The 25,514-nt window shown below is 48.7% G+C and overlaps 6 protein-coding genes across 6 annotated transcripts; 4 read left to right on the top strand and 2 right to left on the bottom strand.

Moving 5' to 3' along the window:
* Positions 1–316: 316 nt before the first annotated feature.
* L3040_000707 (uncharacterized protein) lies at positions 317–2,366 on the bottom strand (the record flags this gene model as incomplete). Its single annotated transcript, XM_066155274.1, has 3 exons — positions 317–1,561; positions 1,608–1,914; positions 1,966–2,366. The coding sequence occupies 3 exons, from the start codon at positions 2,364–2,366 to the stop codon at positions 317–319; spliced, it is 1,953 nt and encodes a 650-aa protein (XP_066013309.1).
* A 69-nt stretch (positions 2,367–2,435) lies between these two features.
* L3040_000706 (uncharacterized protein) lies at positions 2,436–5,473 on the top strand (the record flags this gene model as incomplete). The annotated part of the gene is made up of 7 exons (XM_066155273.1): positions 2,436–3,362; positions 3,419–3,571; positions 3,620–3,734; positions 3,784–3,875; positions 3,924–4,109; positions 4,157–5,292; positions 5,356–5,473. 7 exons carry the CDS (start codon positions 2,436–2,438, stop codon positions 5,471–5,473), a joined length of 2,727 nt encoding a protein of 908 aa, XP_066013308.1.
* Positions 5,474–6,286: 813 nt separating this feature from the next.
* L3040_000705 (uncharacterized protein) lies at positions 6,287–7,027 on the top strand (the record flags this gene model as incomplete). The annotated part of the gene is made up of 1 exon (XM_007288195.2): positions 6,287–7,027. One exon carries the CDS (start codon positions 6,287–6,289, stop codon positions 7,025–7,027), a length of 741 nt encoding a protein of 246 aa, XP_007288257.2.
* Positions 7,028–8,937: 1,910 nt separating this feature from the next.
* Positions 8,938–10,298, top strand: L3040_000704 (uncharacterized protein; the record flags this gene model as incomplete). The annotated part of the gene is made up of 3 exons (XM_007288196.1): positions 8,938–9,021; positions 9,132–9,343; positions 9,443–10,298. The coding sequence occupies 3 exons, from the start codon at positions 8,938–8,940 to the stop codon at positions 10,296–10,298; spliced, it is 1,152 nt and encodes a 383-aa protein (XP_007288258.1).
* A 1,380-nt stretch (positions 10,299–11,678) lies between these two features.
* L3040_000703 (uncharacterized protein) lies at positions 11,679–22,781 on the top strand (the record flags this gene model as incomplete). Its single annotated transcript, XM_066155272.1, has 18 exons — positions 11,679–11,767; positions 11,850–12,019; positions 12,158–12,431; positions 12,484–12,525; positions 12,609–12,954; positions 13,073–13,937; positions 14,035–14,324; positions 14,667–15,649; positions 15,736–18,100; positions 18,198–18,310; positions 18,410–18,540; positions 18,655–19,461; positions 19,534–19,604; positions 19,653–20,831; positions 20,951–21,188; positions 21,254–21,916; positions 21,969–22,401; positions 22,463–22,781. 18 exons carry the CDS (start codon positions 11,679–11,681, stop codon positions 22,779–22,781), a joined length of 9,378 nt encoding a protein of 3,125 aa, XP_066013307.1.
* A 1,089-nt stretch (positions 22,782–23,870) lies between these two features.
* On the bottom strand, positions 23,871–25,229 carry L3040_000702 (uncharacterized protein; the record flags this gene model as incomplete). Its single annotated transcript, XM_007288198.1, has 2 exons — positions 23,871–24,763; positions 24,914–25,229. The coding sequence occupies 2 exons, from the start codon at positions 25,227–25,229 to the stop codon at positions 23,871–23,873; spliced, it is 1,209 nt and encodes a 402-aa protein (XP_007288260.1).
* Between the last annotated feature and the right edge of the window lie 285 nt (positions 25,230–25,514).

Here is a 25,514-nt window from a genome sequence, read left to right as displayed (position 1 = left end):
AGGAGCTACTGCAGAACACTGCTGCTTATTAAGCAATATTGACTATAGTAAACGTAAAGAGTTAATACTGACTATGGTATATGTACCGGTATAATTTACACTCCGCCTGCTGTCACTTTGATAGAAGAATGGAATCGATCAACCCTACACCGTCTTTACTCTTTACTTACAGCCCCGCCTCTTTTTTTTTCTGTCCTGCTTTGACTTTTTGGTGATGTGGTTGCCCCAATTACGCCCCAGGATTCACCTTGCTGAAGGCTCACTAGGGACCCAAAGCCACTGAGGAAAACAAGTGCTCAACGAGTTACCACCCTTGCTACAGGTGTCCCAGATCTAATTCCACATCGTCCAACATTACCATGAACTCGGCCGATTCTGCCTCGTCATCCATCTCCCCCACAGAAGATTTCAGCTGCCTCACGAGGCCCGAAAGCGCTGGTCGGCTCGAGACAAAACGCTTCGTCATTCCTCCCGAGGATTTAGCAAGGAGCGCCGCCGACAGTTGCAGCATCGCGATCTGGAACTCAATAATCACAGATAGAGCCGTCGCAGCTGGGACCTTCATCGAGGTCGCCGTCGTGACTACAGCCATCCAGTCCTCGCGTGGCAGAGATGTAGCATCGTGATCCACTACACCAAGCAGGACACGAACGATTTGAAGTCCTCGACCTGCATCGGCTGCTGAGCCTTCTGCCGTAAGCTTGTCGGATGTGGTTTTGAGGATCGACTTGAGATCTCGGAACAGCACCTGCCATCCCTCCTGGCCGAGAAATCTGTCCAGACCTTCTTCTGCAACCACAATTCCCTCTAGAGCAAGCAAGATCGGGTAGCGGAAGTCGAGAGCGCCTTGCAAGCTTGAACTATAGAGCTCAACCAACATGTCCATGAGGCCGGCAGTCTCGTTGCGTAGATTCTCGTTCTCGTCTTCGCGGATCCAGATGGCGAGAGCTCGAATGCCAGCCAAGATGAGTGGATCGGCATTGACTTCGTCCTTCATTGAATCCCATGTCAAAGTGAGCCTAGTACCTTCCGAGGTAGCTGCCGTGCCAGTTCGTGCGGATGGATGCAGACCTGATGCGCCAGCGACTGATGCATCCCAGCGATCGCGAAGGTACTCGATATTAATAGACATTGTTTCTGCAATATCTTTCCGGAGCTTTAGTAAGAGGTCTGGCGTCATGCTGAAGCCCGATCCACCTTGGTCATCCAAACTGCGGACTAAGAAGCCGATGAAGCTGGAGACAACGTCGAATGCTGCGGCAAGTCGCTGCGATATTGAGGGGTACTCAACGGTATTCAGCTTTTCGAGCAGCGTTGGAAACGAAGAACGGATGTCTATCAGTAAGAGATTAACGAGCAAGTATGAGAATGGTTTGCTGTCTGGGTTTCCGGAAGAATCATCTTTGAATAGCAATGGCGGGCAGGTGGCTGGAAATGCCTGAAGAAGTGCGGCTGCTAGATGAGTATACGCTGCTCTACCCGCTGCAGTGGGTTTATTTGCAACAAGTTTTCGCAGCATAATAATCAGTTGCCCTAGCCATTTAGGATTTCGTGGCACGGCCTGGTTCTTATTAGTGTCAGCTCGTAATGAAGAATAAGAATCTTACTTCACATTCAAGCTTGGGCAGAGTCTTGCCGACAAGCTTGATCAGCGTGACTGTATCAGTTCCTTTGAAATTGACAACTAACTTGGGCATTATTTGATTGATACTTTTCCGGACAGTCTCAGCCTCTGCTCCTAGAGTAGATGCACTTGTCCAGCCGTACTCAAAGATTTCCAACGCCAGAGGATACTGATTCGTAATTTCGATCAATGGCGATAGATCTTCGATAGCAAGCATCTCCAAGGCACCCTCAGGATGACTGACAATAGTCAACAGAGTTTGTAGGATGAGCTTTGTAGTTTCTGGGGGGCTAGGGTCATGTTAGCGGATCGGACGTTCTCTCTGCATAGAGTAGACTAACCTTTGTATCAACGCTTTCACCAAGGGAGCTGTCCTTCCAGTCAGTCTTTTCTCTCTCCTCGATTCTTCTGGTAAAAGTATGGAGAAGGTATGGAGCACCGATACTGCCAAGTCAACCATGTCTTTCGAATCAGACTTATTGACTTTGTTATTGTAATGGGCTCGGAGCAAACGATCCAGGAACTTAGGAGACATGGCTTCCCATAGTATCCGAAGTCTTTGAGGATCTTGGACCAATTGCCCGTTGTCAAGAACCGATTTGAGTAGGGCTAGACCAACGAATCTGGATGTGTCATCTTTAGCTTTCAGGAGGTCTTGCATTTTTTCAAAGGTCGCCGGACATTCATTTTGGCTCAAAGATTCCTTTGTCATGCCCTTTGGCAGCTCGGCAGTTTCCGCCATAGTCGGAAGCTCAGATGTTCTTTTGGAACGGCTTCGAGAGAAGTTTTTCAAATCTCCATCGCCTAACTTATGGCCTTCGATATCAGGCACCAAGATTCAGTCCAGGCTGCCTCGCAACTCAGCCTCGAGCTTCATCAAGCTTTAGCAGTGACACAATCCACCAAATATGCCATATCCGCCCTTAGTTATATGAGCATGGCGAGCAAACCCGCCGGTTTCTTTCTACCTGCAGAGCAAGCAGGGTCGTCGTCCTCATCGAATCGAAGTCCTCTGAATCCTACAATCGAAGACGATAGCGATGAAGATCACGTCGACAGCCATTCCAGCGACCAGGCGCTATTCTCCGAAGACCCTCTCGATCCCAGTGGAGATGGCATAATATCCTTCAAGCGGAAACCCAACCAGACTACAGGTTCAAGACTGCTATCTGCATTTTCTGGTAACGGATCAAATTCACAACAACCTACGCCCTCACAAAGAGCCGGTGCCACGTTGTTCGGTCTGAATACAGTTGGGAGCAGAGATGGGCCAGGGAACACAGGCACGAAAGATGGAGGGCCATTAGATTGGTATGCCGAGGGACCTGGCCGTAGAGTTGAGTACCAAGATATGACTGCAATAGACTGGATCTTTGAGTACACAAAGGAGCGGCAACGCCTGCGGGTCCTATATTCAAATTCCACTGGCTTGCTTGGATATGCGCAGCAATTTATGGACGCAAGCCAGGTGTGGGTTGTTCTGATCTTGACGGGTCTTGCGGTGGGATCTTTTGCAGCCGCGATTGATATCATCACGGATTGGCTCGCGGATTTGAAGACAGGATACTGCTCTGCTGGAGTGGATGGTGGTCATTTCTACTTGAATAAATCCTTCTGCTGCTATGGCTATGAAGAATTCGCGCAGTGTAGGGATTGGATTCCCTGGAGTCTGGCGCTCAACATCACATCAGCAGGTGGGAAGTGGTTTTTAGAATACTTATTTTTCATTGTTTTTTCAGTGAGTCATTCGGAAATGAATTCGGAGCGAAAATGTCGTCGTTAACCGCATTCAAGGTTGGTCTCGCTGCAACAGCCAGTGTATTGGTGAAGGAGTATGCATTATACGCGAAGCATAGCGGGATCCCCGAGATCAAAACTGTGTTGGGAGGTTTCGTGATACGAAACTTTATGGGGACGTGGACTTTGGTCATCAAATCCCTAGGTCTTGTGAGTAGTCCAAACGGAACTCGTTGAGCCATTTCCTGACTATCGCAGTGCCTTGCAGTCGCATCGGGTATGTGGCTTGGTAAAGAAGGTCCACTTGTACATGTTGCATGCTGCTGTGCGAACCTGATCTTGAAGATGTTTGTAAATATAAACGGGAATGAAGGTAAGAGAATATTCAGCTTGCATTAACCAGACCCCCTAACCTTGCATAGCTCGAAAGCGTGAAGTGCTTTCGGCGGCAGCAGCGGCTGGAATTTCAGTTGCATTTGGATCACCGATCGGGGGTGTCTTGTTCAGTCTCGAAGTGAGCTTCCCAGCAAGAATTTTGGGTACTAGATCTGACGAAAATTAGCAACTCTCCTACTACTTCCCTGATAAAACCATGTGGCAGAGTTTCGTCTGTGCAATGACTGCGGCAGTCGCATTGCAAGCATTTGATCCATTCCGAAGCGGTAAACTCGTGTTATATCAAGTCACATACAGCACCGGCTGGCATGGATTCGAAATGATCCCATTTGCTTTTTTGGGCATCTTTGGCGTGAGTACCATGCACTTGGAAGCCGGCATCCTCTAACTTTCATACAGGGCATCTACGGAGGCTTGTTCATCAAACTGAACATGAAGGTCGCGGAATGGAAGAAAGCAGCAACTTGGCTGCCTGGCCCAGTGACTCAAGTCTTGATTGTGGCACTCCTGACAGCTCTGATCAACTATCCAAATCTGTACATGCGCGCTCAATCCTCGGAGCTAGTATATTCGCTTTTTGCAGAATGTTCCAAGGTCATAAATGATGACTTGGGTCTGTGCAAGACAGGATCTGCAACAGTTGGGACGATATTTCTTTTAACCTTTGCCGCAATGCTTGGAATCTTCCTGGCTTCGATAACATTTGGATTGCAAATACCTGCTGGGATAATTCTGCCGTCCATGGCCGTTGGAGCCTTGTTTGGGCGAGCAGTTGGAATTATCATGGAGATATGGGTACACTATCATCCAGATTTCTTCGCCTTCAGCACATGCGAGCCCGATATGCCGTGTGTCACCCCTGGCACCTATGCGATTATCGGTGCCGCTGCTGCTCTCGGTGGAGTCACGCGCATGACAGTTTCCATCGTGGTCATTATGTTTGAGCTCACCGGAGCTCTGACCTACGTCTTGCCAATCATGATTGCCGTGATGGCCAGCAAGTGGGTTGGTGATGCTTTTGGGAAGCGTGGCATTTACGAAAGCTGGATTCACTTCAACGAATATCCTTTCCTAGACAACAGCGAGGAAACAGTAATCCCAGACATTCCCGTAAGTCAGATCATGACCCGTATTGAAGACCTTGTGGTCTTGACAGCAACCGGACATACGATAGAGTCACTGTCCGGCATTCTCGCATCGCATCCCTATCGTGGATTTCCGGTAATCTCGGACCCCAAAGACGCCATTTTGCTTGGATACATATCCCGAGCTGAGCTCGAATATAACCTCCGGTCGTCAACTGAGGCCCCACGATCTTTGCCTCCTGATACTGAGGTATTCTTCTCGCACCAGTCGATGGCAGATCCCCAAACAACGCTTGACCTCCGGCCGTGGATGGACCAGACTCCTCTCACGTTGCCTGCTCGATCCAACCTCCTTCTTACAGCAAGTTACTTTCAGAAGCTGGGTTTGAGATATGTCCTGTTCAGTGGTCGAGGCGTTCTACAGGGCTTGTTGACGAAGAAGGATGTATGGTACGTTCTGAATGGCGCTGAAGAAACCAGGAGGACAATGGGGGCTGACGGAATGCCTGAGAGTATGGGCTTGACGAGAGAGAGCGGTGAAGAGGAAGAGAGAGGTTTGCTAAGGGGGGACGGCGACAGTGTAGATAGCATGTCCATAAGTGCCCGCGAGCACGATGCTCCTATATTATGATACCATAGATTAAATGATCAAATCTTGTATACTACAGCCCCAGTGGCCAAATTTGAAACCGGATCTGGTGCTGCACCTCGATCATTTTAAAGCTTTATCTTGTGTTGATACTGTCTTGTCCGCCTACTCTGATATTTACTATTTTGCTTTTTTATTCAAATATATGCTATCTTCCTACTCCGTTCTAAATCCTCAAAAGCCTTGAATTTCACAAGTCCAAGTGGGGTGGGGTTGAAAATATCGTCACTTGAAAGTAGTCTCGCAGAGTCCTAGCGGGCCGATATGTCCCTAGGCAATCGAGTGGTCTGATATGGCGTCATCAATTCTACAGATATCCAGAAGATGTGGCTCCTATCTTCTTGACCTAATTAATCCATCTACCTTCGTTCCGGCTTGTAGTTGTATCGAAGAGACTCTGGAGCCATCCTCGCTTATCCCTGGAAATTGTAAATAATTCAATCGGTACGCTTTGCATTTCTTCCCATCATGTAGGATGGTAGCAAACCAGCTATACCTTAATGTCTCTATGCATGGCGATAAGGTTAGTTGAGGTAATTACCCTTTGGACAGAGACCAACCAGTCTATATTGGGCTCAGTTGGCACTAGTCTCCAATGCGCCTGACAGCATCAGGGCACTTGTGGTCCATAATCCTATTAAGCCGAAGGCTCGCCATCCGGGATCTTCTTCACCGAAAACTACACCTCACACCAATCTGACAACTCAGCAAGCTCACAAAATCATCTCATCAGACCCATCCCTCTCTCAATCTCTCAATCTCCCACTCATAGCATCTTCCCAACTTTCGAACAGGATGTCATGGCAATCCTCCTTCACGAGTTTGTACAGCCAAGACTGTACCGATATCTGGGGCATACCTTCCATTTACTATAACCAACCTGTCGATGGAAACAACGACGCATACCGTGTCTTGAACTCCAGAACCTTAGGGCTGTCTCTTCCTCGGCGATTTGAAGTTCCGGATCGATGTGCAGAATGCTTGGACCCTGAACCGCGCCCGTACACCAGGGAGGCGCAACTCGAGGATCTAAGACATATACTTCATTACACGATTCCCCAGGGGGGCTTGGATCCTCGAAAATATCATCAGTCATACGAAGGCCTCAGGCTCAACTCAAGCTGCCCTCGTCGCACCCACGAGGGAATCACGCACTTCACGACGAAAGACAATTTAGAGGATCTCGCTCGCACGACAATCTATTGGAAATCCATGTACCGGAGAAGCCACCAATATTTTACCCCTGACCCGAGCGGAAAGGAGCTGGACGAACGAATGGCCCGTACATCCTATCTTCCGGGTCGTCCGCAATGGCTGTGCTCCGGGGCAAGGCGCGAGGATAAGATTGAATCCGATGTCTCCGGGCAGCGAGGGAGAAAAGGGAAAGAACGGGCAGAGGCTCGGCAGAATTCCTCTTCCAGCGATGAATGGACGGATGTCTTCCGACGGACGCAAAAGCATCCGGGCCGTCCGCCTTGGTTATGCTCCGAGATAAAGCGCGAGGACAAGACAGAATCCGACGCGTCCAAGCAGTGAGAAAAGGAGAGGAAGAACGAGCAGAGGATAGACCGAATTCCACCGGCGACGATAGACAGACGGAGGTCGTTGGGCGCGAAAACGGTCGGGTCGTTCGCCTTGGTTGTGCTCCAAGATAGAGCGCGAGGATAAGACAGACTCCGATGCCTTCGAGCAGCGAGGGAAAGAAGAGAAAAGGGGGGCAGAGGCTAGACAAAATCCCCCTCCCGATGATAGAGAGACGCAGGTCGTTGGGCGCCAAAGCAGACGAAACCGTAGAGTGAGTCGGGTGACGAGTATAGAGGGTATGAATGGAGGTCGGTAAGAGCTTACCAAGGCTCTATCGAAGCATTGTAGCAGGATGTGATTCTGAGGTTGCCCACGGTACCAAAGTGAGAAATTTAAAACCGCGATAAATATATATATATATATACATATTGTATTTCTTGATATCAGGTGATTCACAGAAATTTTCTATAAGACTAGATGGTTTTTCTATGTATTTAGAAAAATACAGACCTTATAATATAAACAAAGTTAAATTTTGTTTTTGGAAAGATTAAAGCTCATCTGTATTCTATTATGAAAATCGTTTCTTATCATCTTTGAACTATTTGGGATATTCGTCTTCGCCTATCAATTCGACGGCTTGACAGGAGACTTCCTCTTCAATGAGCCTTGATATTTCGAAAAGCTGGTTGAGGGAAATGAAGCTAGAAGGGAAATACGATTATAATTATTGCATATAATTTGAGCCTTACTTCTTTATTTGCTGGATATTGGTTGGGGTCTGCAAGGCGGTTCGTGCATTAAACCACCTTGGCACTACCACTACACGTAGGTACTCTAACCACACTTCCGTACACTTAGAATAGGTAGCTTCCTTCTTTACGTTAGACTTTAACAACCACGGATACCAGAGTATATTCACACACCTATGGGATATATACCAGCAGGATGGTTGTGTACCGAGTTAGTATTCGTGTATTCCTTATGCGCTAGGAATATCAATATCACTACTTATCACTTTAACAGCAAGTCGGCCCCTTGGGCATTTGACACCCTGAAAGTTCCTCGCTCGATATTGACACGTGAACGGGGAAGATTATAGATACGGATAGGCTTGCAGGTGTATTTGAGAGATGTAGGCACCTAGTACGAGTCACTGACTGGTTTCCGCTGGTGGTCAACAATCGATCGTGGGGAGAGTCGATTTCGGACCGGAGCTACTCAGGAGTCGGGACGAAAAGTTGTACCGGACAAGCCGAGGGCAGATATTTGGAGATTTCACATCACACATAGAGAGAGAGAGACAGTTTGAAAAGGTGCTGGATGTTGATGAGGATCAAAGCTTGATCGCGGATATCGGATGTACTGTACTCCGTGCTTTCACCACTACGGTAATGACTCCATGCTACATCATCTGTAGGTAGTATCGAATCACATTAAGCAACTTCGCACCCAGTCCAGACCTTATCCAACCTACTTCATGTCGCTATTTGACCTTAGACGCCCACCGGTCTCATTACAAGTGAGCCTCATCCACCTCTACCGATATTAGTATCAGTGCTTTTCCCGTATTGGGCTAGCACATGTAAGACTAGACTCTAAGGGTCGGGAACATTCGGTCTGGTATTTAGTCCCGGCTATTATTTACTTTGTTTTCGGCTGCTAAGAGGACTAGGAGTCTGTGCTCGGGGCTCGATGTAGACGCGCCCGGAACATTGAACGCTAGAAATCTGAGCATGAGCTTTGGACTGTAAACCAACGCGGCAAAGATAGACCATTGATCTCATTCTTCCTGTAGCTTAAGTCCCTATGGCTCTAAGCAATGAATACATGTAGTGTCTACCCTCCCTCCAATTTTCTTTTGTTTTGAATCCCCTGTTCGGACCATATGCTCTAATCTTCTATTCCAGACCTATTCCAAAATGTATCAAATATTCATAATTGCAGGCTTCGTTGCAGTTGCAGCTGCCTCTCCTGCTGCCCAAGCTATCGACTTTTCCTTGGTCGTATGTGTAAATCCGTATCACTTCTAATTCAATCTTGATGTTACTTCGGTTCTCAAAACAATATTCCCAGTCACAATATATTATAAAATGCAAGGCTAATCCTGATGAAGAACTCTGCTCTTTCGCCTACTTTCACCAGTTCTCCCTGGGGTGCAAACAAGCAGAGTTACCCCCACAACACCGCTTCTTCTTCCTCCGTTGAAGTGCCTACGACTACACCCCAGCCTACCGCTACGACTTATCGCCGGTCATCTGGGACCAGCACTACTTCTTCGGATACCTCTTGTCCAACACAGCCAGAAGCTGGTACTTACTGCGGCTTGTAAGATATTGAGAATCCATATCATTTCCTTTTCATCCACCCTCGAGATCGTCGCCTAGTTACTACCCGGATTTAGATACTGACTTCCCGGACATCAAGTATCAACCCCAACGATGCATGTGCACCTCAGCCAGACGGATACGGCCCACATGTCGAGCCAGACACTGTTGCGGCTTTCCGAGCCTACCCTGAGTTCTCGCAACAAGCTCTGGCTGCTGCAGCCCCTGGCTACACCTCTACTTTCAAGAACTTGAATGCATCCTTTTCCGCCAAAACTTACCTTGGTCTGACAACTTTCACCTCCTATGACGCCCCTCTTTGCGCCGAGTACTGCAACAAGAAGGACTTGTGTACTGGTTTCAACATCTACGTTGAGCGCGACCCATCCCAAAAGCCTGCAGAGAACTGCACTCAGCCAGCGTCCATCACCAACTACAAGTGCACCCTCTGGGGATCCGGTGTCAGCGCCGAGTCTGCTACCAACTATGGGGGCTACCGTCGAAATTTCCAGATCGCCATTGCTGGCAGTGATGGTTTCGAGAAGACCAACACCACCATCCCCGCCACTCCCCCCGGATGGCACCAACCCAAAAAATGCGGCGGAGATGGCTCCAAGGTTCACAACCACCCGGGCGCGTGCATCGGCACACACTTCTTCCCCGGCGCCTACAATCCAGCGCTCTGTGCCGCCTACGCCGATGCCCAGAACGCCCGGCATGCAAAGTCCTCTTTCGGGCAGAAGCTGGCCTCGTTTTGGACCAGCGGTAAATACAACCCGCAAAAGTGCAAGTTCTTCAACAGCTACATGCTCAAGAAGAATGGCCGTCCCTTGGGCACGTACTGCGGACTGTACTCTAAGCAATACGACGGCAGCGCTGCTGATTACTCCCCCGGATGGCAAGGGAGTACTTTCTGGGGTATTGAGAGCTCGTGGTCGTTCTCTATCAAACCTTGATGGGTCGGCTGATCGTGCCCCGAGGGGGGGGTTGATTAGGAAGTTAAGAGTGTGAAAGGTCTAGGATGGATACAATGGAACGAACTATCAATCTATAGTCCAAAAACAATGAGTCATGATTGGCGAGGAGTTCGAAGGGCTTGTATATATATATATATATATTCAGTCGGAATAAAAGCTACCAGTTGTCTGACATGATGTTTCCGAAATCCTGCAGCGCCAGTGCTCAGTGAGCGAGGGGCCGGGAAATTCACATGAGCGCGAGGACTCTGCTCTTTGATCTTTGAGATCGCGCTCGAAAAGTCTAACAGAATGAATGTCCGTTGCTTAGGTATGGTTGAAAGCCGTATTTTGGTGCTCGAATGAACCAGAATTTGATATAGTGTGGCTATTGATTTAATTGCCCTGCACATTCGACATCTCCGCGTTCTTATATATTGGATATTTCATACTAATTCTTGGGATGCCTCGCCCGCATCATAGTTGATATTCCACAGTGCTTTATGATCACTTACTATAGCTCCAGCTGTGCAAAAAATTGCAGACCTGAGACTATGGGCAATATTAAAGCTCACTGCGGATGCCGATCATTGGATGAGTAAATGCAGAAAGGTTTGAAGTAAAGTAGCTCAATGATGCTTATGGGGTATTTGAAGCTCCAAGTATACCCCTCCTGATAGATATACCAGTCTGGATGCAAGAACTCATTATTCTGACTGTGGAAGACACTGGTCAGGAAAAGGGGGGAGTATAGAACAGAACGTGTATTGTCATCTACCAGAAAGCATCAAAGCAAACGAGAGAGCAGTACAGTGCAAGCCTTAAATGAGAACACGTCCTCGAGAAAAACACCCCAAAACCATGAGATGGTACGGGTTAGGACCAAATTCAAATCATTATTCACATCAATGAACACTTTGACAGATAAGAATATATTTTTTCGAGATCGCGAAGCCTGATGCTAAAAGTCCTGTTTAGATCTCGGTAAAGGAAAGGCTGGTCACGTGGGCCGCTCTGGAAGAATCCTTGACAAAACTGCAGTTAATTACTTCTCCCAGTTCACATGCTTCCTTTCGAACATTGTTTCAAGCTCCTGGCGCTCGAATCTCCTGGCTGCGGGCTTTTCGTATTGATGAATTTCCAATGCAGCTTTATTCCCTCCGGCAGGCGGTCTTCGTTGGTCGAAGTACGCTAGGCTTTTAGTGCAATGTCACGTGATGTACCTTCCTAAAGAGTTGAAATTCAACAACCCTGAATCTTTTCAAATCTTCACGTCCACAACGAACTCTCCACAACGCGCCACACCCCCAACCCCACCCAACTGAAGAGCAAAAGCCACAGAAAGTCCGACGCGCCCTTTGCGGTGCCTGATGAGGCGCAATGGCAGATCTCAATTTCCTCATCGCGCACGTGTTCCTGCCACCAAAATTGCCCCAGTCTGACGATTGGAGCGCCGAGGGAGATAGATTGTAAGACATGAGCATCGTCTCTGGATTCCACCTTTCCCAAGACATGTCGGGAGAGATTATCGTGTGCTGACTTCTGGGCCAGGCTGACTGAGCTGGTGGTCACGACCTTGCGTGGAGCTGTCGCATGCGATCATAACGATGCGAGATGGCCAATCTTGATCGACTCTTTCAATTTGCTGTTATCGGAGAACGAGGACGGCTTCTTCTCTGAGTCGGAGCTGGCAGATGCTCTAGGCTCAATGCTTGTTGGGGGTACGTTCCCGCCGCCACCTTCATTTTCCCTCCCATGGCGATAGCTTCACCCCCCTTCCCCCAAAACGACATTCTAACCCATATTATTTTTACCCTATCTCAGATGCTGGGGAATCTCTCTGATGCTAAATTCACTAGGTATCCACGTCCTCCACGTTCGATCCCAAAATGCCGGTATCATTGTTCGCAGAACACAAGATAGCTATGTTTTTGAGTCATTTGAACTATCTCCCACCACTGATGTGGTCATAAATACCCAGGGCAGACTACTGCGCTCTTTTCCTGGACCAGCAATTGCCATCTCTGATGATCGAGTAGCTGATGTCAATTTCAGAGAAGCCTTTGCCCAACTTGTGACGCAACTGAGTGTCGAGGTTCTCCAAGACGTTGCTCCGAAAACACATAAAGCCAAGTAAGTCCTGTTCCCCCACGAAAACGCTCATACTGACCCTTGTGTTACCCAGAGCCGATCATGTGGAAATACGTCAAACTACACATCCAAAATAGTACGTGATGAGAAATTCTTCTTCTCCTTCCCAGATTTACGACTTTGCTGCTCAGTCGATTACTGACTCCTCTCGTCATACAGCGTCACAGAAATGATTACGGGAATTCTACGAGCTATTGGAGAGCCGTCGGACGCTGTTCGTATATGGAAGGCCACAAGAGACGATGTGCTGTGGGACAGAACTCTCGCCCCATGGCGGAGATGCCCCCGTTGGCTACTGCTACGAGTTGCTCTTCAGACATCATTGATGGAAAAGAAGGCGGATAAAATTGTGCACACTCAGTACAAGTTTTTCATGGTTCTACTAATGGCAAAGCTCTTGAATGATGCTGTAGCCCAATGCCTGCCAGGAGAGATGCTTTTTATCATGTCGGCGAAAATCAGTCGACGAATGCTGAAGCTTGGAAACGCCGCCAATGATATGCCAGTGAGTAGCCGGTCAATAGCCAATACCTTTATTTGGCAAGTCCTGAGACAGTTTTACCTCCAAGATTTCTCCTGAGACTTCCAGGAACGGTATTTGCTGACCTCCCATTCTTCGGCAGTGGATCTACTTCGTTCGAGATAGCATCTCTGCGGCACAGGTAGAATTAAACAAGAAGTGGTCTCTGATTCAAGCAAATCCAGACCCGACAGGATTTAACGAAAATTCTGGCATCCAGCATGCAGACGCCCACACCCATCTTGACATTCCCAGAATCCGAGAGTATATCATCGAAATCACAAGTCGGCAGCCACTTTCTGTTAGCGACACTGGTCCTGCGATACATATCTGCGAGGACAGAATACTGCAGGAGGCCTCGTCTTTTCCATCAATTGACATCTTGAAGAAACTAACTACTGAAAATTATCAGTTACACATGCACGATCTCGAAGCTTGGGTGCGAGACCATTTGCAGCTGTGGCTAGCACTTAATCTTCTCCGGGATCCATCGGTCCTTTCGTGCACAAACCTCGCTCGCGCGATGTCGATCTATTTCAAGGCCGCCCATAGAGAATACCGCGGTAATCCCACCAACTACTCTGTCATGGTCTTAACTTTGATGGATTTGTGGGTTGCTTTAGACAAATTTACGACCGCTCGAGAGCCCCTGCTAAAGAAGTACCAACCGGGGTTCCCGCCATCCCTCTTTGATAGACTACTTCTTCCCAAAAAGCAAGACATGGATCGATTATTCAGAATTGAGGAATACATCGAACAGAGACGAGCGAATTCGGAGCCTCGCTTTCCTCTTCTGTTTCTTGAAGGTAATACGCCTGATAGCTTCGCCGTTAAGTACTTCGAACAGTCTCCTGAGCTCCAGGATATCAAAATCGAAATCGAAAATTCCGCAGCATCAGACCGGGAAAAGAAGATCAAGGAATTTTCTACAAAGAAGTCTGAGTACAATCAGAAGCTGGCACAATCGAGTACGTATAATCTGCGCAACTTTTTTCAATGTCTTCGCTAGGACAAATTTTTGAAAATCTACACATTTGAAACATCATCTGCTAACATCGTTCCCAGACTCGATGTCGTGCTCGCAGAGAATGGTAATGACAGGAAAGAAATCGAAAAGAAAAGAAGTCTCTCAGCACGACCCGAGCTGCCAGAAGTGCCTGCTGAAATCCGCAGCTGTGGGCATATCAATAGATGTTCACGAGTGGCCACTTCCTGCCAAGGACGTCGAGGCAAAGGCTGCTGTATTTGAACTCAATGTGCCTGAATTTATCAGAATTTGGAGAGAGTCAACCTATGAAATTCTAGTCGACCTCTTTGTCTGGGATTTGAAAACACCAAGCCAACCTCTTGATAAGGTGCGTGCTTCAAGGCCAACAGTTCTCCGTGGACTAGTACTCAGTGTTTCACAATCACTTCTATCAACTACTGACTCCCTCATTATTAGTATACATGGCATAGCTTCAGTGGCATCAAAAAATGGATTAGATGTCCGACTGGAAGACTTCAGTAGGTTGATCAAGCAGAAGCCACTCCTTTCCTCCTGGGTGTCTCACGGCTCGTTCTCTCCTAAGGCTATTCCCGAGAGTATCAAAAATGAAAAAATACTGACTTTCTGATCTTCTAGGTTAGCTTCCTCGATCAAGGATATCTCCAGATCCCACTACAAGAGCCAAAAAATCAGCGCTACCTCGGAACAGTCGGTGTGCGTTTCCAACGGCTTGAAGTGTGTTATGTATGATTCGGAAACCTTCCTATGGACAAGCAAAATACTCGGCAACCACTGCCTTGGGGGACGTTGCACGTTCAAACTCCCACAAGGTTCTTATGAGACCCTGCAATACGCCGTGAAGGGAACAACACATACATCGAACCAAGTTCTGGCGCAACAAGACGCCTGTCCAGATGCCATAACTTTACACGAGTTCTATGCTTTCTGTACATTGCGCGCGGGTCATAGACTTCAGTGGCGGAATATTGCTCGAGAACTTGCATCACAGGTCTTGAATTTCCAGCATGTTGAAACTCATATCTTATTGCTCCAATCAGCATATGAGGCAGGTCCTGGGAATGACAAAACTGCAAGAGACTCGCATCTGGACCTCGAGGAAGAGCATTTCGGATTGACCCTTGTAACTTGTCTCAACGACGGACTGTCAAGCGTAGAGGCGAATTGGCAGGGTGCATCTGCTGTGCGTACGTACACGGCTTTGGCAATTCGACTGCTATCCCTATCTCCACATGACGCTGTCCAACGTCAATGTCTTGCATATTTGGATAGAACTAGAAGTGTTGCGCTCCGTTGGATGCATGATGTTATTGACCTCCTGCATACAAGTGAGGAAGATGAAGAGCTCAGCAGACTGGCCATCCGTGTTCTCGATATGGCCTTGACTTGCCACGGAACTTTTGACACTGATCTGCGCTACATTCCCTTTGTGCTCTCTTCGCCAGAGAATGTCTCTATTTTTGTCGAATGCGCTATAACCATTCGTGACAGAACGCCAGCGGGTAATGAAGAACTAGATTCGGTCATTCGCTCGGGATTGGAACATTTTAAAAGAGTTTCTCATCGATTCGAGTCATCATTACGACAGCTGATTATTACCGACCCGCGAGGTATTGATCTTGCCATTGGTCGTCTCTGGACCGCATACAAGCCGGTTGGCTGGTGGATTGGATTGTGAGTTCATCACATGTATTTTGATTTCTACCCTAATGATTATTCTTCATCATATATTGAGACAAGTGGCTGACTCAAAAGATTAGGCCTCGTCCAAACGAGGGTTATGTACAAACAGAAGTCCCTTCAAGAGACGGTAATTCCGTTCTAAAAATCCACCTCAACATCTTGAGCGGTAGCTTCCTTGTCAATGGCTATCCATTGTCCCGCCTTCCCTTGCCTTATGAGTCTCATGAGTCTTATCGTCGGCTGTTCGGTAGAAGAGTCCTAGAGGTTGTTCCGTCTCAAATTGCCGGTATGACTTTCGAATCGCGAAAGGAGATCCATGGATATCAGGTTCATTTCCACCTAAGTGATGAAGATCTCATTATCAAGGCGCTGAAGGATGGAAATGAGTATGAGTTGTTTCCCCTTCGAGCTTTTGAAGGCGACTTTCCCAAAAGCTTCGTCACTGACTACACTCATTGGTTTGATTATCGACTTGGCTATATTGAGTGGCGACCTTCTGATCAGCCCTGGACTACTTCACCAAATAATTGGAGGACTTTCTCATATGAAACTGGCGAATGCTGTCTTGTCCAAGAAAATCGCAAGCTTGTGGGTATTACAAAGCATCCAGCTAAAGTCATCCATCGAATTTTGAGGCCAATCGAAAACGCCAAAAATATTCACATTACCTTCGACTCGGTAGAGAATCGACTCGAGATCTCCCTTCCGCGTATGAACCTAGACTTTTTCATCGCGACTGGTAGCTCTCTTATCGAATCCAAGCAATTCCGCGGGATGGTAATCGACGCCAACCAATCTTTCGGATGCTTAAACGGTCTTGTGAGCAAACTGGTCCTCCGAGAACTTGTAGGATCATCACGAGCTGTCATTATTCCAGAAGGCCGTTTTATAGAGCAGCCAAATAATGAGCATACTGAGGTCCGGATTGAGAGAGGCACGACGGAGCATGTTCCTTACCATTATTTTCAGATCGATAACCTACTCGGACGCCTGATCGACAACGGCAGTCTTCGAAGTCGCCTTTTCCGAGTGTACTTGCATGCAGTTACTTCTTACTGTTTACCCGATGATCTTACATCTAAGACTGGAACAGAAGAAGCCCTTCAAACACTTTCTCAAGCATCCACCCAGTCGCTTGACACTTTCAACCAGGAAGATGTTGAACTCCTCGAGAAAATAGCCTCTTTGTCGCCCAGTCGGGAATATTACCCAAAGCATCTGAAGACCATGGAGACTGTTCATTGGATGAAGCTACCGACACTTCAGCAAGACGAGAAGTTTTTCCAGATTATCGAGGCTATGCTACAGAAAGCTGCATCCCTTCATCCATTTCAAGAGTCACGCGTGGAGGCCCCTGAATTCCGCAAACGTAAACATATTGAATTATACAGCAGAACAAGCATCCGACTCAGCAGTATTCGAGGAGATGGATACGGTGCGGAGAGCTTCACAACAGCGCAAGACCGTGTGTACAATTCAAGGGACCGGATCTATGACCAGCGTCGCGAGATTAAAGCTTGTTCTGTTGCAGAACTAGTCGATACATGGTCCCCGAATTCGAGAGTCTGTCAAGGACTACTCCAAAAATTCGAGTCATGGGGCGCTCCTATGTCAGCAGCTAGTCATGATGCTCTCATTCGTCTCGGATTTGATTCTCGCTGGCTCCAGAAGCCCGATGATATATTCCCTGACTTTTTTTGGGCTTTCCGAAAAGCCTTATCCAACTGCGATCCATACAAGGACAAGTATTCGGTGATGATCTTCTTGTCAAGTCTGAGTTTCTCACCACACGCTGATTTGGATATTGTTGAGGCACTGTTGGCCTTCGCGACAAGGGCAGAGCTCCGAGCAGTGCAGTTGCTGCCCTACGAGTATTTTGACCTCGCTGCTGGTTACAGCCCTGTGTTTGAACGTGTGATGGATATATTCAAACGCCACTCGGCCAGCTTCGAGCAATCGATAGAGTTCAAGAGTGCCCGACAGCCAGGAGAAAGTGCCAATGCTTCATCGAATCGCCGACGGCAGGCTTTCCACTCAGCTGCTGACGCAAAATTCCGCGCTGTTACCCTGTCTCTTATTGAACAATGGCCGGCTAGGCCCCGAAAATATAAATTCCCAGCAGACCAGATGCAAAATTTCAGCAATTATGTCAACTCCCAGAGCGCTGTGGAAGAGATTGAATCCTTGTTCAGGGAATGGCACCGAAATTCTCGGTTCGAGAATCTCATGAAAGAGATACAGGCAGTTCTCCAACGTGGTGCAATTGAAGTGGGTGATCCGCCTGCTTACTCCTTCAGAGTGCCCGCAAGTGTCAGTAGCTGTGGCATTCCTGGCTATTTGAGCTTCGTGGACCTTCTCAAGAATGCTGCACCAAAGGCAATCGAGAACAATGACAATGCTCCATGGTTACAGAGCTTACTTGCACAAAAGCAAGACGAAGCGGTATGTGCTCCGGGCCCCATAATTTCTTCCTCTGATTCTCTCGTAAATCTGGATGAACCTGATTTAAGGCAATAGTTACTGACTCCGATTCTTCTAGATTTCTGATTCCGAGGGTCCAGCTGTGTTTACCGTCCAGCATGAAGGAAAATTGACGAGTCTGTTAGCATTTCTATCTGGAAAAGTTACGGGCACTTATGAGAAACTCTACCTGTAAGCCCATGCTTCATTTTACTCAATGTGTCAACGTCTTCTGGAAACATTTTACCTTATCCTTGTAATTTAGAGATTGCTGACTTGCCTATTTCCTAGGGATGACTTGAAGCGCAGTTATGAAGCGTATACACTGAACTCTGCCAAGCCGAGTCCTGCAGTTGAGAATGTCGACAGTTTACTAAACATTAACCTGGAACAGGCTTCCCAAAGAGCGGCTAGACTATACCGTACGTAAATCGGGTGGCACCATCGATGTTTTCTATCCATGATTTTGTTGAAATGTCTGACCTTCTTCACGAAATATTCTCATGATGGCGATGGCTAACTTGCCCGATGTATAGAGGATATCTGCTCTCACCTTCGATCCCCTTCGACCCCAGGCCACGAACTATGCAATGTAGCACAATTTTCGCCTCGGCTTTCACCAAGCATCATCCTGTCACAATTGGGACGCGGAAAGCTTTCCCTTTTTTCTCTACCACTCTCGTGGAAGCTGGTCATCACGCAATTCGGTCTTGCGATGACTGTTTTACAGCACGCTCAACGCCTGAAAGCCTGTTCTCACAATAAGGTAGAGCTCGCTGCAGAGTTGAGCAACCATGGTCACGTCGGATGGAATCCTTTAGACCATCCGGACTGGCTACTTCTGGAACTGGAGAACAACATCTTGATTCGCCCAGAGCAAGCTCAAATTGCCACGGAGATGATTTCACCATCGTCGGGATCCAATTCGATCATGCAGCTTAATATGGGACTTGGCAAAAGCTCTGTCATCGTCCCTATAGTCGCTGCTACTCTCGCTGACGGAAACAAATTGTCACGAGTCGTAGTTCTGAAATCGCTCGCGACTCAGATGCGGCAGCTTCTGCAGAATAAGCTTGGAGGGATGATCAATAGGCGCGTCTACTACTTGCCGATATCTCGGTCTTTGAAACTGAACGAAGAAAAAGCTACTCAAATTCGTAAAATTTACGAGGAGTGTTTGAACGATGGTGGCGTCCTTCTTGCTCAACCCGAACATATTTTGTCTTTTGAGTTATTAGGACTCGACCATGCCCTTTCAGATGTCGGAACTATTGAAACTACGGGCTCCGGAGTAAGATTTGTTGAAGGAAATCCTGTGGGCTTCGCTATGATCAAGACACAGAGTAAGTTACTTCCGTGTTTGACAGGCTATTCTAGCCACCAAGCTATCTGCCACTTTTACTGATATCGTTCAGAATGGCTGCTCGAGGTTTCTCGTGACATTCTTGACGAATCCGACGAGCTTTTGTCAGTAAGATTTGAGCTGGTACGTTTCTCCGGTCCCTCGTGCACGATGATTGCTGACATGATCTAGATATACACCATGGGCTCCCAACGACCGACCGAATACTCGCCTCACCGCTGGCAGATAGTCCAGCATGTTCTCGGCATATTCGCCAAGACGGCTATTCATCTGGCTCATGCTGGTGTTTTCCCCCACGGCCTGGAGGTCTTGTCTGTCAAATCCTCTGATGGCTTCCCGAGAATCAGAATTCTTCAAGAAGAGGCAGGCGTCGCACTTCTATCCGCTGTTGCTCGGGAGATCTGTGATCAGGGCCTGCCCGGTCTTGCTATTTGGAACTTGCCTCGGCAAGCTCGAAGCACTCTGTTCAGATTCCTCACAGATTCATCGATGACCGAGTCAGAGACGAAGCCACTTCAAGAATGTGCACTCAGTGTAGAATCGATGAAGTCTGGGCTGCTGCTGCTTCGGGGGCTGTTCGCCGGTGGGATTCTAGCATTTGCTTTTGCGCAAAAGCGTTGGAGGGTAAACTATGGCCTACATTTGGTCCGCACGCGATTAGCAGTTCCCTATCAAGCCAAAGATTCACCATCAGCTAGAGCCGAGTTCTCACACCCGGATACGGCAATAGTGCTGACCTGCCTATCATACTACTACGGCGGCTTGAACGAGAAGCAGATATACGCTTCGTTTGATGAATTGTTGCAATCAGACCACCCCCAAGAAGCCTATCAGCAATGGGTCCGCTCAATTCCTAATCTTCCGAAGGGCTTCAGACAAATCAGTGGCGTCAACCTGAGCAACAAAATTCAATGTTCGCGAGTGCTATTTCCGCTATTGCGACTGTCGAAAGCCCTGATTGACTTTCACACGTCGCATCTTGTGTTTCCTAAAGAGATGATGGAATTTACTCACAAGTTATCCTCGTCTGGCTGGGAACTTGCAAGAGAAAAGCAGCATCCCATGACTGGGTTCAGCGGGACAAACGACAGCAAGTACGTGCTTCCTGTCGCCATTAAGCAGTCAGATCTACCCCAGCAGCTGAAGACCAACGCGGAAGTTCTCGATTGCCTCTTACGGTCCGAGAACACCGTGGATTCTGCTTTTACCAAAGGCGTGGAAGTCCTTGATGCAGATGCGCTGCTTAGAATGGCAGTCAATTGTGTTCCGGCGGTTCGGGTTCTTCTTGATGTCGGCGCGCAAGTCTTGGAACTGAGAAACGTGGAGGTCGCGCAGAAATGGCTATCTATGGTAGGCAACGAGGGTGTCTCTCAACCTCCTTTCTTTACTGTCCCCGAACCCCGGGGAACATTTACTATCCTATTCTTAAACCCTTCGGAAACTAGTCACTGACACCCCATTTCCTACAGGTGGATCGCACTGTTGCAGAGGCTGCCATTTTCGTAAATGATGACAACGAAATCTGTGTTTCCAGCCGCAGCGGTCTTATAGAGCAGCTCCATGTATCGCCCTACGCAAACCTGATGGATCGCTGCCTGATATTCTTAGACGAATCGCATACGCGGGGAACAGACCTGAAGATGCCATCGGATTACCGCGCGATCGTAACTCTGGGTCCGGATCTGACCAAGGACCGGCTGGCCCAAGGTAAGTTCCTAGTCTAATTAACCCCCTTGTCCCGTTTCACGACCGAATGTTTCTAACCCTGACAGCCTGTATGCGATTGCGCAAACTGGGAAAAGGACAATCGGTTTGTTTCGCCCCCTCGCTAGAGATCCGTCTGAAGATCCTCCATTGTAATGGCAAGTCAGTTGGGGACGATATTGATGTTGCTGATGTTCTTGCGTGGTGCATCACGAATACCTGGCAGTCAACAAAGAGATCCGTACCACTGTGGGCTACGCAGGGAATCCGTCACTATCGTCGCAGAGCAGCGTGCGATACCGAGTCTGGCCTTCCGAGCATTCCCCGGTCCATACTCGAGCCCGAAGCCCAGAGCTTGGAGCAACGCTATGGCATCGGAATCAAGCAATCCAAAGAGCGAGAGGTCGTGTTTGGGAATTCCGGTCGGAGCCAGTTTGCTTCCTTTACCAAGATGATTGACGAGATCAGAGAGAAGTGCCGAGACTTCGGACTCACGTCCTTCCAGGATTCGTCTCTGCACGAGGAGCAGGAGCGGGAACTACAGCCCGAGAACGAGAGGGAACAGGAGATCGAGCGTCCATCTCCGCTGCCTGCACGGCCTCATCATACCCACCCGGACGTTGTGAGGTTCGTAACCAATGGCGAGATCAATCGCTTTTCGCCAGCTTTCAAACCAGCATTCATGACTTTGATGAACACAAGCGCTGGAGCTGCCTTGGAAGTTCCTGCGTGTAAGTCAGCCAAAGTCATAGAATCCTAACAATATAGCTAATGTGAAAACAGGGCCTCAAGACCTGCTTGTATCGACAGACTTTGGCGAGACGGTGGTGCTAAAGAACGGAGACCAGATGGACCAGTACCTCCGACCGGTTCACTGGCTACTCACGCTCAAGCGCTCCAAATCCTTCATCACAGTTCTCATCATCAGCCCGCAGGAAGCCAACGCCCTCCTTCCCATCATCCGCGAGAAGAACCTCGTCACCTTGCACGTCTACACTCCTCGATTGAGCTTGGCGAACAACACGCTCGAAGATCTGGCTTTCTGCGCGATTCCGCCCCTGCCCGCCGACTGGGTCGCCCCTCCTATTGGGATCCAGATCGGCCTGTTCGCCGGACAACTGTACTTGAAAAACAAGGAGGAGTATCTAGCGCTCTGCTGGTTCTTAGGCCTGTGCTACAGAACGCCGGATGATCTGGTGAGAGTTGCCGTTGATGGGTAAGTTCTTCGAGACACATGAGCCGCGTATCATATAGACGAAGCTAACGCCGCGTGCTAGATTCGTGCACCACGAGGACCGCGTCAACCTGGACACCAAGATGGCTCGCTACTGCCGCTTCCAGCGGAGCCCGGTCCCGTTCCTGAGACTGCTTTTCGCGATGCGTAGGAAGGGTCAGGGCTTCGTGGATAGCCATCTCGGACGCATACTCAACGGCGAGCTTCTGCGGGATGAACACTTTGTCGGTCCGGACTTTCCGGGCGGTAGTGTCGAGCAGGTCGTCGAGACATCTGGAGGCGAGGGTGGAGAGAGTCAGGATAGTGGCCACGAAGGCGTCAGATTAGGCGAGGACAGCGATATCGAGATGGGGTCTGTATGAGGATGGCGAGGATAGGGTTTCTGGTCTTTCGAGAGGTTAAGACTTGGATGTTGCATCTTTCTGGAGTTGGACGGTTTGGGGCAAGAAGGGGTGGTGGGTGTCTGTGATCTCTGCGTTGGAGGGTAGACCGTTGCTTCACTTGCTTGCTCGCTCTAGAACAAGGGATTATTATGAACGATGTAAGAATGTGTAATGATAAATCAATACCTCAAGCCTCTTCAAGAGCAGGTTATATGCAATTCCATGTCAGCTGGATATATATAAATACGCGATACGAATACCCGCCACATTCCAACCACTACGGCGTAAGGCCTGGGTCGTGTATGAGTTATACGGAGTGGTTTTCCTCTCAGTGAGATTCACTCACTAAATCCCCCCTAAAACCTCCATATAATCGTCGGTTTCCTTAAATTTAATTCGAAAGAATTGACCGACTTGCTACAAACCGACGATTCGAGATATATATTATAATTTTGATAATACATATATAGCTTTTGTACCTTTTTTACATATGGAACTGAATGAATGTGGATACAGAAAGAGTGTTTCCGATCTCTTCGCCGGGTCTTCTTTCTACGCGGTACGTTTTGTCATCAAGTCAGTAAATGGAATGGAATGGAATGGGAATCGCAACTGCGGAAGCGCCAAGTATACATAGCGCCTTCTCCTCTTGTCCGACGTCAGTAAAGTAAGGTACTCATGCAAAGGTGATGTGCAAAAGCAGACCTGCAATGCACATTGCAGTAACCAGTCTTATAACCCTATATACCCGCACGACAAAAGGCGAGAGAGGGCGTGTATATTTTCAGTCCGAGCCTGATTTACCCGATCGCGTAGATATATTGTGTGAGAATGTATATGTGTATGTGTTGATATGTACAGTGAACGAGCCACCAAGGAACGAACGATCATTCTCGGCCGAGAAAACCTCTGATGTGGACTGATTAGTGAAGATATACATTTTAAAGGCGGTGTCGACCAGCTAACACCTCTTTGAGAAGATAAAAAAGACTGGATCGGACTAGACCAGACCAGACTAGAACCAACCCAACCAAACTCGACCGGAGCAGAACCCAGCTCCCTCAACACTCAATACCCGTTCGTCGTCAAGAATACGCTGGATTCGAGCTCCTTGAAGTTAAGGATCTTGGAGCTGACGTTCTGCAGGTCCGGCACACCTGCCTGGGCCGCGTCCCCGACAATTTCGGCCTTCATGATCTGCATGAGCCTGCGCACGCCGTCGACACCGTACGTGTTTGCGTACATGAAGGGGCGGCCCAAGCCGACCATCTTCACCCCGAGGGCGAGGAGCTTGATGACGTCGCTGCCATAGCGCACGCCCGAGTCGGCCATAACCTCGACCTGCTGAAAGACCTCGGGCGCGTTGCGGTAGATCTCGTAGGCCGTCTCGAGCGGCGATGGCGAGTACTCAAGCTGCCTCCCACCGTGGTTCGAGATGTAGATGCCCTTAGCCCCCTTTTCCACCGCGAGCTGCGCGTCTTCGACCGTCGTAATGCCCTTGATGATCACAGGCAGCTTGGTGCGGGCCACGATCTGGTCGAAGAGGTCCCAGGTCAGGGCATTGCCGCCGCTGTTGGCGTTGGTCGTGTCGTAGCGTGCGGCGCGGTGTCGGGTCGAGTCCCCGGGGGCATCGACGGTGAAGACGATAGCCTTCATGTTCTGCGCCTCGGCACGCGCAATGTTCGACCAGATGACCGACAGGTTGCGGTTGCCATAGATCTGCTGGAAGCCGACCAGGGGGCCATTCAAGGTGCCGTTGTACAAGGCCTTCTGTGCTCCGATCTCCTCGATGCTCTTGGAGGCGAAGATGGATGGGATGTGAAGGATGTTCTCAGCGGCCGAGGCATCAACAAAGTTTAGCTCCCCACGCTCGTGTCCAAGAATAGCGCGAGCAGCAGGGGCAATGAAGAACGGGGCGCTGAATTTGTAGCCCAGGAAGGTCGTTTCCATGGTCTTGTTGACTAGTAACACGGACTCCGCGTAAGCGAGGATTTTTTTCTTTTTCAGAAAGTAAACAAATAGATTGATTAACCTTAGGCACTCCACGCCACCCCACGCCACGGGTGATACCATCAGGAAAAGGCAAGGAAACCTCGGAACGTTCTACTTACCCTGAGAAACGTCCGTCAGGTGACGGGTGCGGAAGCGTGCTTTTGACCACACGTTCAGGTTGTTTCGGTAGCTCCACTCTCCCGCTGCCGCAACACGGTAGAAGGCGTACTGCTGGGGACCGAGAGTCTGACGAGCGGCAAAGTCAAAGTCCAGCACTGCTCGCATGTCCTTGAGCAAGGGCTGCTGTCCTGGAACCCACCCAGTGGTACGGAGGTAGTCCTCCAGTCCGGTATCAGGCTCGTTAACAAAGGGCTCCAAGTCCGCCGCGAAGACCGAGGTGGCCAAAGCGGCAACGACGAAAGTTGGGAGCTTCATGATGCGAGAAACTGCCAGAGGAGTTTGATTGATTCTTAAAAGAGTATTGGGCAAGGAGAAAAAAACAAGTAATATGATGTACTTATGCAAAAAGTCGACGTTCCGTATCTCCCCAGCACTTTGTATTGAACCGCCTTGGCGAGCTGAGCATCCTCTTGCTGTTTACTACTAAGCTAAATGAACAAAAGGCCTGAAACATAACGCACTTCCCTGCCGGAGATGAGCTGCACGCCAAGTCGATCTCTGTATTCGGCGGTATCCCAAGTAAGAAGCCCACGAATAGGG

The sequence above is a fragment of the Drepanopeziza brunnea genome (assembly GCF_022702325.1).
Source record: "Drepanopeziza brunnea f. sp. 'multigermtubi' strain 214-2 chromosome Unknown ctg1, whole genome shotgun sequence".
NCBI classification, from domain to species: domain Eukaryota; kingdom Fungi; phylum Ascomycota; class Leotiomycetes; order Helotiales; family Drepanopezizaceae; genus Drepanopeziza; species Drepanopeziza brunnea.
The sequence above is the reverse complement of the archived record's forward strand: the minus strand, read 5'-3'. Positions and strand labels throughout refer to the sequence as shown.